The sequence below is a fragment of the Medicago sativa genome, chromosome 4 (genome assembly GCF_051527215.1).
Source record: "Medicago sativa cultivar Bolivia chromosome 4, Bolivia_mono, whole genome shotgun sequence".
In the NCBI taxonomy this organism is placed as follows: Eukaryota; Viridiplantae; Streptophyta; class Magnoliopsida; order Fabales; family Fabaceae; genus Medicago; species Medicago sativa.
The window spans coordinates 58,866,416-58,879,440 of NC_140752.1; the positions used below are offsets into that span (position 1 = coordinate 58,866,416).

General features: G+C 34.3%; 3 protein-coding genes across 3 annotated transcripts; 1 reads left to right on the forward strand and 2 right to left on the reverse strand.

The window, feature by feature from the left end:
* Window positions 1–4,750: 4,750 nt before the first annotated feature.
* On the reverse strand, window positions 4,751–5,149 carry LOC146930249 (uncharacterized). The gene has a single exon (XM_085707519.1). It carries the CDS (start codon window positions 5,147–5,149, stop codon window positions 4,751–4,753), a length of 399 nt encoding a protein of 132 aa, XP_085563645.1.
* A 12-nt stretch (window positions 5,150–5,161) lies between these two features.
* Window positions 5,162–5,776, reverse strand: LOC146930250 (uncharacterized). The gene has a single exon (XM_085707520.1). It carries the CDS (start codon window positions 5,774–5,776, stop codon window positions 5,162–5,164), a length of 615 nt encoding a protein of 204 aa, XP_085563646.1.
* Window positions 5,777–8,961: 3,185 nt separating this feature from the next.
* Window positions 8,962–10,323, forward strand: LOC146930251 (RING-H2 finger protein ATL39-like). Its single transcript, XM_085701843.1, has 2 exons — window positions 8,962–9,934; window positions 10,148–10,323. Exon 1 carries the CDS (start codon window positions 9,198–9,200, stop codon window positions 9,783–9,785), a length of 588 nt encoding a protein of 195 aa, XP_085557969.1. The 5' UTR covers window positions 8,962–9,197; the 3' UTR covers window positions 9,786–9,934; window positions 10,148–10,323.
* Window positions 10,324–13,025: the final 2,702 nt, after the last annotated feature.

Here is a 13,025-nt window from a genome sequence, read left to right on the forward strand (position 1 = left end):
CTAAAGCATCGAATGTGTGAAGACAATATCCTTATCAGGAGAGAGCCGGTCCCTTTCTTTGTCATATATATTTGTCATTTGTGTAACTAGCTACATGTCTACAACAAGGTCAGAAGAGACACAAATTCCTCATCATATGGAAGAATCAATCATTAAACAAGAAAAAAGAGAAGAAGAAGAAGAAGAAGAAGAAGCAAATATTCCAAGGCCAATTCAAGTTGAAGAGGTAATTGAGGAGGAATTAGAAGAATGCAAAACACCAACTTCATCAAGCAACAAGATTCCTCTTATTGAAAGGTGCCCACCAGCTCCAAAGAAAAAAAGGAAATCATCAATTTCACCAAATTCATGTATGATGAAAAGATCATCAGCAACTCAATTGAAGTATGATGTAAAAGCTGAGGAGGTAGATTCTTTCTTCCAATCCATGTTTGAGGTTACTAAGGTAATCAATAAGAGACGTAGAACTATATGAAATTTAATGATTAGTTGCTGGTTGGTAGTTTAATTTCTATGAATTTTGTACCCTTTTAAGATAATTTCCATTAAGAGATAGAATGGGAATAGAATAAGGATTTTTGTTTTTTTACAAGTCTTGTGAAAAGAATAAGAAGTTGGATGTCATTAAAATTGCAATTCAATTCTTTATATTATCTATCTACTTTTTTGTTTTCTTTTGATGGTTTGTATTTTAAGAATTATCCATCTTCATTATTTAATTCATATATATTTCCATTCACTTTTGATGCTTAGACATATGGTTCATCTAATTGCCTACGTCCAAAAATAATATGTATGTTGTGGGAAAACATTACTAAACCTTTGTTTGATACTTACAAGTCTATTCCATGCACTACTTAATGTATGCTTTGTTCTAATATTATTAGAAAATTGTTATTAAAAAATATATATTTAACAAAAGACCCTACAAAAAAAGAATTCAGCAATCTCAAGTTGGATATCATACTAACACATCTCAGTTGTTCCTTTAGTTATTAATTACTTCAAAAGATACATTTTGGATGTTTATGTTGTATTTTTTGAAGAAGTTTAGAACATCAAGTAGACCACAAAGAAAAGTGGAAATTCAATAGAAGTAACTGAAACTAAATTATTGTGCCACAAAACAATTAATCTTGTGGTTATAAGATTATAGTGCCACAAAAACAGTGTTAAGACTTAAGTACATGAAGATAATCCATTAGGTGAAAGAGCCGCATAGCTTAAGTACTCAATTGAGCACTTTTAGGACACATAACAAAGAGTGTTCATGAAATACTACTTCAAAATGCTAGAATTGCTCCAGCAGGAGATGTTAACATGCAAATAAGAGCGTCTCCAATAGAAGGTTCATCCAAGGTCATAAGTCTAATTAGAACCAACCTTTTCAACGCATCTCAAATGGTGTTTGTCACATTGGAAAACAAAATTTTCCCCAAACAACAATTCGTCATGGTTCATCAACTTAAAGTATAAATATATGAGATAAATTGTGAGACATATTTTAAGATTTATTAGATAGATTGTGCGCCTTGTTTTCGTTGGAGTAAAAACTAAATAATGTGGCTGTACGAGTATCCACATGTTTGGATTCGTGGTGAGTTTGACAAAATTATTAATCGTGATTTTACAAAACATAATATAATAGCTCACTGAGATTTCGACAACCATTGTGGTTCCAAACAAAGTGATTCCAAATATTCAAAATAGGTGATCTAATAGAGTGTAGCTTAATTTGTATTTGTATGAACAGAAAGGAATAAATGATAGTTATATGAGACTGGTGGTACAATGATGATTAGAATATGGTTTATTTGTTTGGCTACAAAAACAAAAGTTGGAAAGCAAAAAAAGGAACAAAACAAGTAAACAACGTGGAGATAGAAGGAAACATAGAAATCATGTTCCACTATTTATTAACTTTATATATGCAAATGCAAAGGGGTCACGTCACATTCAAACCATGGCTCATTTGTGCTCTTCCTGGAGAGTAGGGACCATATACCACGAGTAGCACGACTCGAGTGAACAAAAAAATAACTGCAGTTCAAAATCTTCTTGTTATTTTTCTTTTTTGGATTTTAAATGTAGTCCTACAAAGATTCTTACGCACATGAGAAGTGAAAACTAAGAAACAGAATTTATCATTGTTCCAAATTCCTTTTTTGTCAAATAGTTTAGGGATGAGAATCATAAGTGTGAAGAAGTGAAAAATCATGAACTTGAACTTGTTTTTTAACCTATCAAATGTTTCGGCAGCTACCACTAAGTGTACTTATAGATTCAATCCTTTTTAAGTATACAATAAGCATACATGTCCTTCTAATTTTACATGCTCACACTTTTCTTTCGTATTATTTTTCAATAATGTTTTAGGTGTGAATATATATCAATGACTAATTACACATAAATGGATGACAATCGGGCAATAAACTGCGCCGCTAAACCTTTTTAGATGGCAAAATCAATCATCTCAAACACAACGTTCATGGACATAGGAGACATGATATTGGCTTGACTATTTGAACTCTATGTAGGAGGTCAACGCCTTCTCATTTAACTCTATGTAGGAGGTTAACGCCTTCTCATGTTTGACCACTTTGCTTGATGTATCTTTTAGGGATGTTTGTCCTACCGTAAAAGCTTTGACCCCTAATCCCACAAGTGGTGAAACTCTAGTCAAGTCCACACATGCATGTTTTCATCCTACCCATTCGTATATCATAACATCTACATGCCTAAGTATCGATCTCCTACATAGTGAGTTAGTCATAAAGTTAACAGATGTCTTATTCTTCACTTGTATATCAAAAAGGTTTTCCCTAACAAAGTCATGTATTTATTTAAAGTCGGAAAGTTCCTTACGATGAACTGCATCACCTACTTCTATTTTGCTTTTATTTATCTAAGTGGCATTTTTCTTATTTTATTGAATCAGCTACCATGTAATTCTAATTGCCCTCGTATTAACTTGAGAGCTTATAACATTCCTTTCCTATGTCATTATTTTACAACCATCGAGATGTTAGGTGCTATCAACACATCCAATTTCTTTTTTTATTTTTGATAGAAATCAACACATCCAATTTCTATACCCACACATTTTCAATACTAAGCTTTTGGGCCTGTTAGATGCTTCTATATATGAATCGAAAAATGCTATTCTCTCAACAAAAAACACTCCCTCCTAATTGAATGGACGAAAATATCCCTGTGTGACTTAACTCACGCAGGGTACTTTCAGATTTTCAATACTAAGCTTTTGGGCATGTTAGATGCTTCTATATATGAATCGAAAAATGCTCTTCTCTCAACAAAAAACACTCCTTCCCAATTGAATGGATGAAAATATCTTTGTGTGACTTAACTCACGCAGGGTACTTTCAGCGTGAGTTAACTCACCCACCTTTGGACGGTGACATGACTTAACTCACACTTTTCTGCACCACATGAAACACGTTTTTTGGGTGGTTGTCAGATGGTAAAACTTGTTTTTACACGTTTTTGACTCACCACAATGGTTATATACAACCTAGGCATCCATTCCCCCTATAAATACCCTTCTAATCTTCATCATTTCTCACACCATTATCTCACATTCTCTCCTCCTCACTCTCTCCTTCTCTTTCCTCTACAACAACAATGTTTTTCCATCGCTGACCTTTCATAGAAAGATGCCTCTTTGAAAATTTAAGGGATTGTATGAACGGTCAATGGAGATGGCAACGCACTGCAAAGAAGTACGGTTTGTTTGGGTGCAAGGTTGACATTCAAGGACTCTTTCGCCTTAGACGAGAAACATACCTTACCGCAGTCCCCTTCTCCCCCACCATCTATTTCTCCTTCCCCTTCCTTTTCTCCCCCATCATCTTGCACCATTAGAGGTTTAGCTTTACCCCACTAGAGGTTTAGATTTACCTCACTCCCCTTCTCCCCCCCAACAGATTTCGCTTTACCCCATTGCCTCCGTCTTCTTCAGAAAAAGATGTAGTTTTACCCCAATCCCCCTTCCCTATATATTTGCAACTTGTTGGGAGAAGAGCATTTTTCATATGAATCACTCATTTTAAATCACGAGATGTTAGGTGCTATCAACATATCCAATTTTTATACCCACATATTTTTTTCATTTTCTGTTTTAACTAAGATATCTTCTTCCATTTCACTCTCCCGTATGTTTGAATCGATTTAACGAAATTATGTTTTTCTTTAAGGGTGAAATTGTGTTGACACTGTCATTCTGTTGAAGTTGAAGCTCTTAAATGTAGCTTTTGCAAAATTACAATAATTCACTATGAATCTTTAAAATCACCAAGAATTCAAACATTCGCTTAGTCATGTTGTCAGTCTAACATTTTATTATTGACTTATTAAGTGACAAAACTAATGTGCGAAATTGTTTTTTTTATAGAAAAATGTTAAGGTGAGGGTATGGTGTCATTGGGTACCCATTTTTGTGAACGAAGTAAGCACTCACACCCACATACATACATACATACATACATACATACATACATACATACATACATACATACATACATACATACATACATACATACATACATACATACATACATACATACATACATACATATACAATTTTATCCTTTAGTTTTGTGTTTTCCAAAAATAAAAAACATGGGTATTTGTGTCAAAATGAAAAGGTGCATCTTGCTAAAATAGACCTTCATAAAATAGAGTGGGTCTATTGTAGCAAACCCCATATACATTTTTTTTGACAGAAACAAATTTAACTCATTTCATTAATAATAACAGTCTCAATACAAGATGGCATATGATCATGGACATGGGGACTAGCATAAGATAATGACGCCCTTGCTAGCAGATGGGAAACACTATTTTCTTGTCTCCTAATAAAACTTATCTTAAAGTTTTGGTAGATTCTAAGTGAAGCTTTGCAGATATCAAGAATAGCGCCAAACATGGAGTTGGTGTTGAGTCCCCGAGCTATGTCGTCAACCACTTGCTTGCAATCAAGTTCGATAGACACCTTAGATAGACCCATACTTCTAAGCCATTTTATCCCCTCTTTTAGTCCCTTAGCCTCTTCTTCGTGTGGTTGTGGTACTCCTAAGAACCAAGCTGTTTTTGCCTTTATGAACTCGTCGAGCCTTCCTCTGATACACATTCCTATTCCATATCAGCCATGTTCATTGAAGATTGCTGCATCGATATTGCATTTGACCTCTCCCGCGTTCGACTTGCTCCACCGATCATGGTTATGGATTGTTGCTTCGTTGGAGTTGCTCGCTCCTGCTTCGCTGCGGGTTGCGTGGTCACGATTTTGCCATTCCAACAAAGTTTCACTCGCCATATGCACAGACATGCGAGGATTCGTATCTATGTCACTCCAAAGCTTCTCATTTCTTCTTTTCCATATGCACTGCAAAGTCATTACAAACATTAAAACTTGTTGATGAGGTAGCTGTTTGAGTAGTTGAAAGAAGAGAAATACATAACCATCCTCTACTTCTAGATTCTCTTTGATGACATGCCACAACCCCGCCGCTTCCCACACTGCTTCTAATTTCTCGCACCCAAAGAAAACATGCCAATCATTTTCATACGACATGTCACACATCACACAATGATCACTACACTTAACGCCACGTGTTTGGAGGCGATATCTAGTTGGTAGGCAACCACGTGCCACTCTCCATAGAAAAACCTTCACTTTTTCGGGTACTGTGAGATGCCATAGTTTTGTCCAGTTACCCTCCACATGTAAGTCTGTGTTATCAACTAAATTGTCCATGATGTATCTATATGCAGAAACCAACCAAGATACTATAGTAGCATGAGTCTTCAAAGCAGTGGCGGAGCCAGACAAAAACGTTTGGGGTGGCCGCAATCAAAATAGACTAAAACATATAAATTATATTATGTACAACACCCTTAAGTTGCAATAAACATAAAATCGATTATCACAAATTTAAACTACATAATACATAAAGTCGATCGTTAAAAAAATAAACTACAATTTATCAAAATGATGATATATAAGTCACAGTTATAGTATGTTGTATTAAATAACGACAATTTCATACATTGAATTGCGCTTGGGGTGAGAGACTGAAAAGAGAGAATTCCAATTTAAAACCTTTTCAAACTATATCTCACATGGTATTATGGAGTCACAACTCACAATACATAAAGAGTTAATACATCCCTTGTTTACAACTTATGCTACATCACTCTTGTTCTCGGATCTGTGTCTAAAAAGGCTAATAACAACAAACATGTGAATTGAAAGGGATCAAAAGGACAAGCATGGCATTAGTTCTATTCTATTCCATATGGAAAAAAAAATCATCGTTAAAGTGTCTAGCAAAGTAAAAGAAAAGAAAACTGATTATATGTTCTTCTCCACAACAAGAATTATATTGGATAGAATTAATGCAGGGAGGTTTATTTTTAATAGAATATTCCAATTTAATCTTTAGCGTAAAACCTATAATTGAAGAGTGAATCTATAGCAGGATAACTAACAGAAATATACAAACCCATGAATTGTAACATCCATCTATAGAGAACATAAGACAGCCAAGAGTTTCATGTGTAACTGATGGGTGGCATGGTTGTAAATTTCATATTAACCCAAGGGTAATTTGGTAATTTCCAGCAAATAATGGGGAGGCCATGGCCATCCCATGTCCTCACGTGGCTCCGCCACTGCTTCAAAGCTAGATATTTTCCAAAGAGGAGTTTTGTTAATGCAAGGCTGGGTCACAACCCGAGTTTTGTTTGGCGTAGTATCCATGCTTCACAGGTAATGGTCAGAGGAGGTCTCAGATGGCGGGTGGGGAATGGTTCAAAAGTTAAGGTATGGTATGATCCATGGTTGCGAGATGAAGGCAGGGGTTTTGTAACAAGCCCGATAGCTATAGGATCAGAGGATTTGATTGTGAGTGACTTAATTGACCATAATGCACATGTGTGGCGGACAAACATCATAAATGGGCTATTCAATGCAAGAGATGCACACACTATTGCTGCCATGCCTATCGTCGATGAGGTGGAGGAGGACAAACACATGGAATTTTACACCCCATGGTTAATACAGTGTTAGCCCATATATATATATATATATATATATATATATATATATATATATATATATATATATATATATATATATATGAGTTATGATAGAAGACACCTTTTATGAACGTGTCTTTTATGAAGTTACTCTATGAACATTTGCGAAAAGACACCAACTTACTTTTATGAAGGTGTCTTTTAGCAAAGTTATAACTAAAAAGTGAAAATCACACCTTAAGGTGTGACTTGTTAAAAGACACCACCAAAGGGTGGCTTGTAACAAAACCATATATATATATATATATATATATATATATATATATATATATATATATATATATATATATATGAAGTTTTAATTTCATTTGATAAAATTTTAACAGTGCAACTAATAATCATCGATACAAATAAATGCAGTACAAAACAGATAAACTAACCCGTTAATTCTGTCTTTTTAACAGGAAGTGATAATGTCGGTGGTCATCATCAAATTGGAACAATTTTCGTGATGAACGCTTTCCCTAAAGAGGAGGAACTGTCATTTTGTTTTATAAATTCTTTTTAAATTTTTGTTGATAAGTTTTGCAAATTCAAGATATATACTGTATAAAAGAAACCAAAGGAGTATTTTCAGTAAGAATCGTACTAGGAAATTTGGCATACCTACGTCATCAAGTTTTCATTGCATATGCACAAAAAGATTCCTCAAAAAGTTCCACTTTTTAATTCGCACTTTTATATCAAACTTTTTTTAATTGATTAAAATTTACACAATCCACCAAACAATTAATAATGATAACAAGTTTGAATCTTTGATTGATAAAAAAAAGTTTGAAATCTTTGATTAAATCATTAGGGATTCAATGTGCAAATTCTAACTCATCAGTGTAGAAAATTCAATTGATAAGTGAGAACTCATTTCATTGCGTTAGATTTCATAACAAAAATCTAATTAAACTAAAGAAAATGTAATAAATATCCTTATAGCATTGTTTAAGCATTTAAAAGTAGTGGTGTTTACATTGAAAATTGTGTAGTTATGACTTTTACATGTGTTTGATTTGTATTTTCAAGATAATTTTATTTTACGGATTCCTTAAACAATATTCTTGGGCACTTGGTAACAAGATCCTTAAACTAAATACTCCTTCCGGTCACATTTATAAGCAAAAAATGACTTCTTAGATACATTGAATAATTAATGTATCCGGTCACATTTATGTGTTAGATACGTTAATTATTAGATGTACCGAAAAAGTTGTTTTTTGCTTATAAATATGACGAGAGAAAGTATATACATAAATTTTGTACACTTTTTTTAAAGAGATCCATTTAAGAGGTTGACCCATCTCAATAAATAATTTTTCATACATATCGGATTGAGATGGAATCCTAAATTAAATGGTTAAAGAAGTATTATCGGATTGAGATCCTCTATATTTGGTACAATAAATGACAATATCAAATTAATGTCATATGTTTTGAAATATGGGTAATTATATCATGTATTTACACCAAAACCATAATAATGGACATGTCATTTACTAAATAGGGAGAATCTTAACTCCTCACTATGTGTATAGAATAGGTCTAATAATCCCGGTGAGCTTAGCTCAGTTGATAGAGATATTGCATTTTATATAGAGAAGTTGAGGTTCGAACCTCAAACACTCTACTTCTCCACAATTAAATTATGTGAGCTCTAACCCCTATTCTATTTAACCCCAAAAAGAAATATGTCTAATAAATATTTACTGAAACTCGTGTTAATCGATTGTATTGGAAAGTGAATTTATTTTTTTGAAACAGGAAAGTGAATTTATTGCTGGTAATATTCATTCATAAATGCATATATTATACTTTTTCCAACAAGTCTATCCATTTCCCTTTGAAAAACCACCTGCGCCAACATAATATTCCTGTAAACTCCAGAGTGTCTTACTCACTCACCGATTAATAGACGGTGCCCCACACACCTCAAATCACCGTAACTATTTCTTCTTCTTCTTCTTCTTAATCTAATTATCTCCAAAATCTTATCCTTATTCTCATTGTTACAAAATAATACATGAACCATCGTTGTCCTCTCATAGAAAAAATTCTTCTTTCTAGTTTATTTGGTACAAAAAAAAAACATGGAAATCTACAACCGCAGGTTGCTCCTACTCAACGAGGATGTTCCAATCTCAAGATCCATATCACCTTTTCCTCAAATCCAACCAAACGCATCTTCACCGTCCATTTCAATCACACCCCCATCAAAAACATTTACACCCCCTCTACAACTACAATTACCATCTCATCCAATATTCTCTTCCAACATAGCCTACATCTTTCTCCTCCTCTTCTCCACCCTTTTCTTCCTTGCCTTCATCCTCTTATCATTTCGTGAACTTTCCTTCCGACGCCGGCGTAGATATTCACCGCGGCGGGGTTTGGATTCTGCCGCGGTGAAGTCTCTGCCGGTGTGTGAGTATAAGGAAGATGTCAAGCAACCGGACTGTGTGATATGTTTGGAGGAGTTTGAAGTTTGTGAGGAGGTGAAGATGATTCCATATTGTAAGCACGTGTTTCATGCTGAGTGTATTGACACGTGGCTTTCTGCACGCGTGACATGCCCTATTTGCAGGTGTGTTATTGTCGTTTGCGGCGGTGGGAATGTGGTGGATGAGCATGAGGGAAGATCAACGGTTGAGAATGGAGGAGATGGAGAAGTGAGGTAGGGAAAGCATGGTTGAGATTAGTACTAGGTTACTAGCTAGTGTTGTGTGTACAAGTTACAACATTGAGTTTTTGGCATTATTAGCCTCAAGAAAGAACAACTCAACAAAAAAGTGTTGCATGTTAAATATAGAGAGAGCCAACACTGAGGGTATGAGCTATCATCGATTCCTAATTGTCATTATAGTATCATTCTTTTGTAGTTAAACACCAGTAAATATTTAGTGCAAGAAAAAAATGTAGAATATTTATATATTTATTACTAATAGTTATTGATTACTTTCTATAGAGCATGGTTTTAAAATGTGGTAGTCTCGTCCCTTGATCATAGTTTAGTTGACAGGACATTGTTTATTATATGTAGGGTCAGGGTTCGAATCCTTTGACAAAATATATCGTGGTGGTCTCCGTAGCGCAGTTGTAGTGATCTTGGATCGCACTGACGACAACATCGGGAGCCGCATCATTTTGGTCATGTTTGTTTCAATTTTCATACAAATATTAAAATCTGAGAACCGTTAATAATATTTCAATTGTGTATATCAAGAACATTTCAATCAATATCGATAAGATGGGTAAAGAGTGTAGTGGCAGTTGGCACCACTTTACATGTTCAGCCCGCGGTGCCACCCACTGAGTATTGCTCTTTGTGGCTGATGCAGATACGAATTACGATACAATGTGATTACATCTCATCTGGGTCTAATTAAAACAAAACTGAGCAACTACCATTGGACTAAAAACTAATGAGTTATCTTAGAGTACTTCTCTTTACCCAACAGTTATTGCTCGCTCCCAATTGAACTTCCCAAAATACCCCTGTGTGAGTTAATTTGCGCAACGTGAGTTAACTCCCACAAATGTTAATTCCAGTGTGAGTTAACTCAGGCAAGTGTTAATTTCAGCGTGGGTTCAGTTGCGCAGCGCATGTTAAGATGCGTAAATTTTAAGACCGTGAGTTAATTCATGCATGGGTATTTTCGGTATTTCAGTTGAGCGCGAGCAAAATATCTTGGGTAAAGAGCAGTTACCGTTATCTTATATCTCATGCGACAATTTAGGGCAAAAAAAATTTATGCAACTCAAATTAGGTAGTTAGTTGCATTTGGAGAAGCACTAAATTCCTAATCCGTTGATGTTCATCCCTCACTCTCTATCTCCTCTTATATTGTGTCTCAAGTATGACTTATTTTATATTTATTTTGAGAATGATTTGTTTCCAACCAGTTTTTCTCCCTCTAGTTTCTCATCATTTTTATCCAGTTTCAATGTGAAAAGCTTAGAGTGCCCTCTTGTTTCTGATCATTTTTGCACACTTTTAAGCAATCTCATATGCCATGTTATCCATCTCCAACGCCAAAAATGGAACAAGAGACGGTAATTTAATTTAAGGAATGGAGATGCTCTTAGGCTTTTGCTTGCGACTAACCGATAAATAAACTACTATAATCCTTGTTAGACGAAAATCCACCAATAGTTAAACTAACTTAATTAAATTAAATCCCAACCACCCATGTTTGCTGTAAATGGGACTATTGTATTATTAATTTTAATTAAAAATTAATTTTAAATGCAACAATCCATGCATTCTCCAAACTGCAGTGTGATGTTTTTATCTTTCCATTCTAAAGTGCAAGTTAGAGTGTCTCACTTACACATGTTTGTAAATGTTCGCTCACAACGATTCGCACTATATAGCACTATCCATAAATCTATAGCCCATGATATCCATGGATAACAACTATTCGCACTAGGGGTAGACAAAAATAACCACGAACCGAATTGAACTGAACCGAATTAAAATTAACCAAACAATTTAAGTGGTTTGCGAACCGAACTATAATTTAATGACAGTTTTTGAACCATAACTGAACCGTTTGAACTGAACCAAACTGTTTTAAACCAAATCTAACCATTAGCAAAGCACAAACTTCATATTTTAATAATGAAATTTTATTTTGCCTTTAATAATGCATAACATTGGAATTTGTTGATGTTTTTGTTGATATTAGTAAAATACAATAGTAAACCACAAGAAATTAATAACCAGTGTGATTTAATTCTTAAAAAGGCTTAATACATTTGGTCATAGTTTAAATACAATTAATAAAAAGTCTTAATATATTTTTGAGAATAAAAAAAATTCTTAACACTTGTCACACAATTCCAATTTATGAAAAAGAAAAAAAAATAATTTGGTTCTTAAAAGGATAAGAAAATACATTTTGGTTCAAAATATTATTTTAGGTTCAGTTTGGTTCGGTTCGTAGACAACAAAACGGCTAACCGAACCATAACTTTGGTTTGGTTCGGTTCCTCATAAAGCTCAAACGGTTCGGTTTGATTTTCCAAACTGTTGAAACGGTTCGGTTTGGTTCAGTTTTCTTTAAAAACCGAACCATACCCACCCTTAATTCGCACTATATAGCACTACCCAATAAACTTATAGCTGATGATAAGTTCGTGGCTTGTAAGTTAGTGGATAAACCAACTAATTAAATTTGAAATGTTTGGTATAAAGTTGAACGAGTAAATAGGCAATTACCCCCTTGAAATTGTAAGTTTCGTCAATTACCCCCCCTGAAATTGCACAACGTTAATCAATTTACCCTCTCCATCAAATTCTTCTGTTAGTCAACATGATGTTTTGCAAATACCCCCTTGAAGTTTTGCACTTATGTGCAAAATGCCCCCCGAACTTGAAAATTTATATTTTTTTTTTATCCTTGACGCAAGAGATATTAAAGGCAAACGATTAACAATTAACTTATGCCATTTTCATTGTTAAATGTCAAAATGAAATATGGAACTAGAAACAACGCATGAAACATCTTATTAGGCCATTTTCATTGCAATGAGAACACCTTTGGAATACACACTCATCCACCAACCTCACAATTATCATCTTCTTCGTAATCACCTTCATAGTAGATTTTACAACTTCCATAACATGTTTCAAAAGGAACAAACTTTATATCACCACAAGCCTCACATCCACCATCACCTCCTTCAATGTCATTAATCCTTTCACAACAATCAAGCAATTTCTCAAGCTTCTTGTCATCATGAAGTTTCTGAATTTCCTCAAGTCCACCAATGTATTTCTTTTCAATAAACACTTTTGGTAATCCTCCTTTACCATAGTATCCTTCACCAAGTAACTCTTTAAGCTCTTCCTTGAATCCTAAATGCATTTCTCAAGCTTCCTTGTTTGCCTTTAATATATTTTGAGTCAAGTATAA

Coding starts and splice junctions, on each gene's coding strand:
- LOC146930249 (XM_085707519.1), bottom strand. CDS start 5,149: ATGTGTATCAGAGGAAGGCTCGACGAGTTCATAAAGGCAAAAACAGCT.
- LOC146930250 (XM_085707520.1), bottom strand. CDS start 5,776: ATGGACAATTTAGTTGATAACACAGACTTACATGTGGAGGGTAACTGG.
- LOC146930251 (XM_085701843.1), top strand. CDS start 9,198: ATGGAAATCTACAACCGCAGGTTGCTCCTACTCAACGAGGATGTTCCA.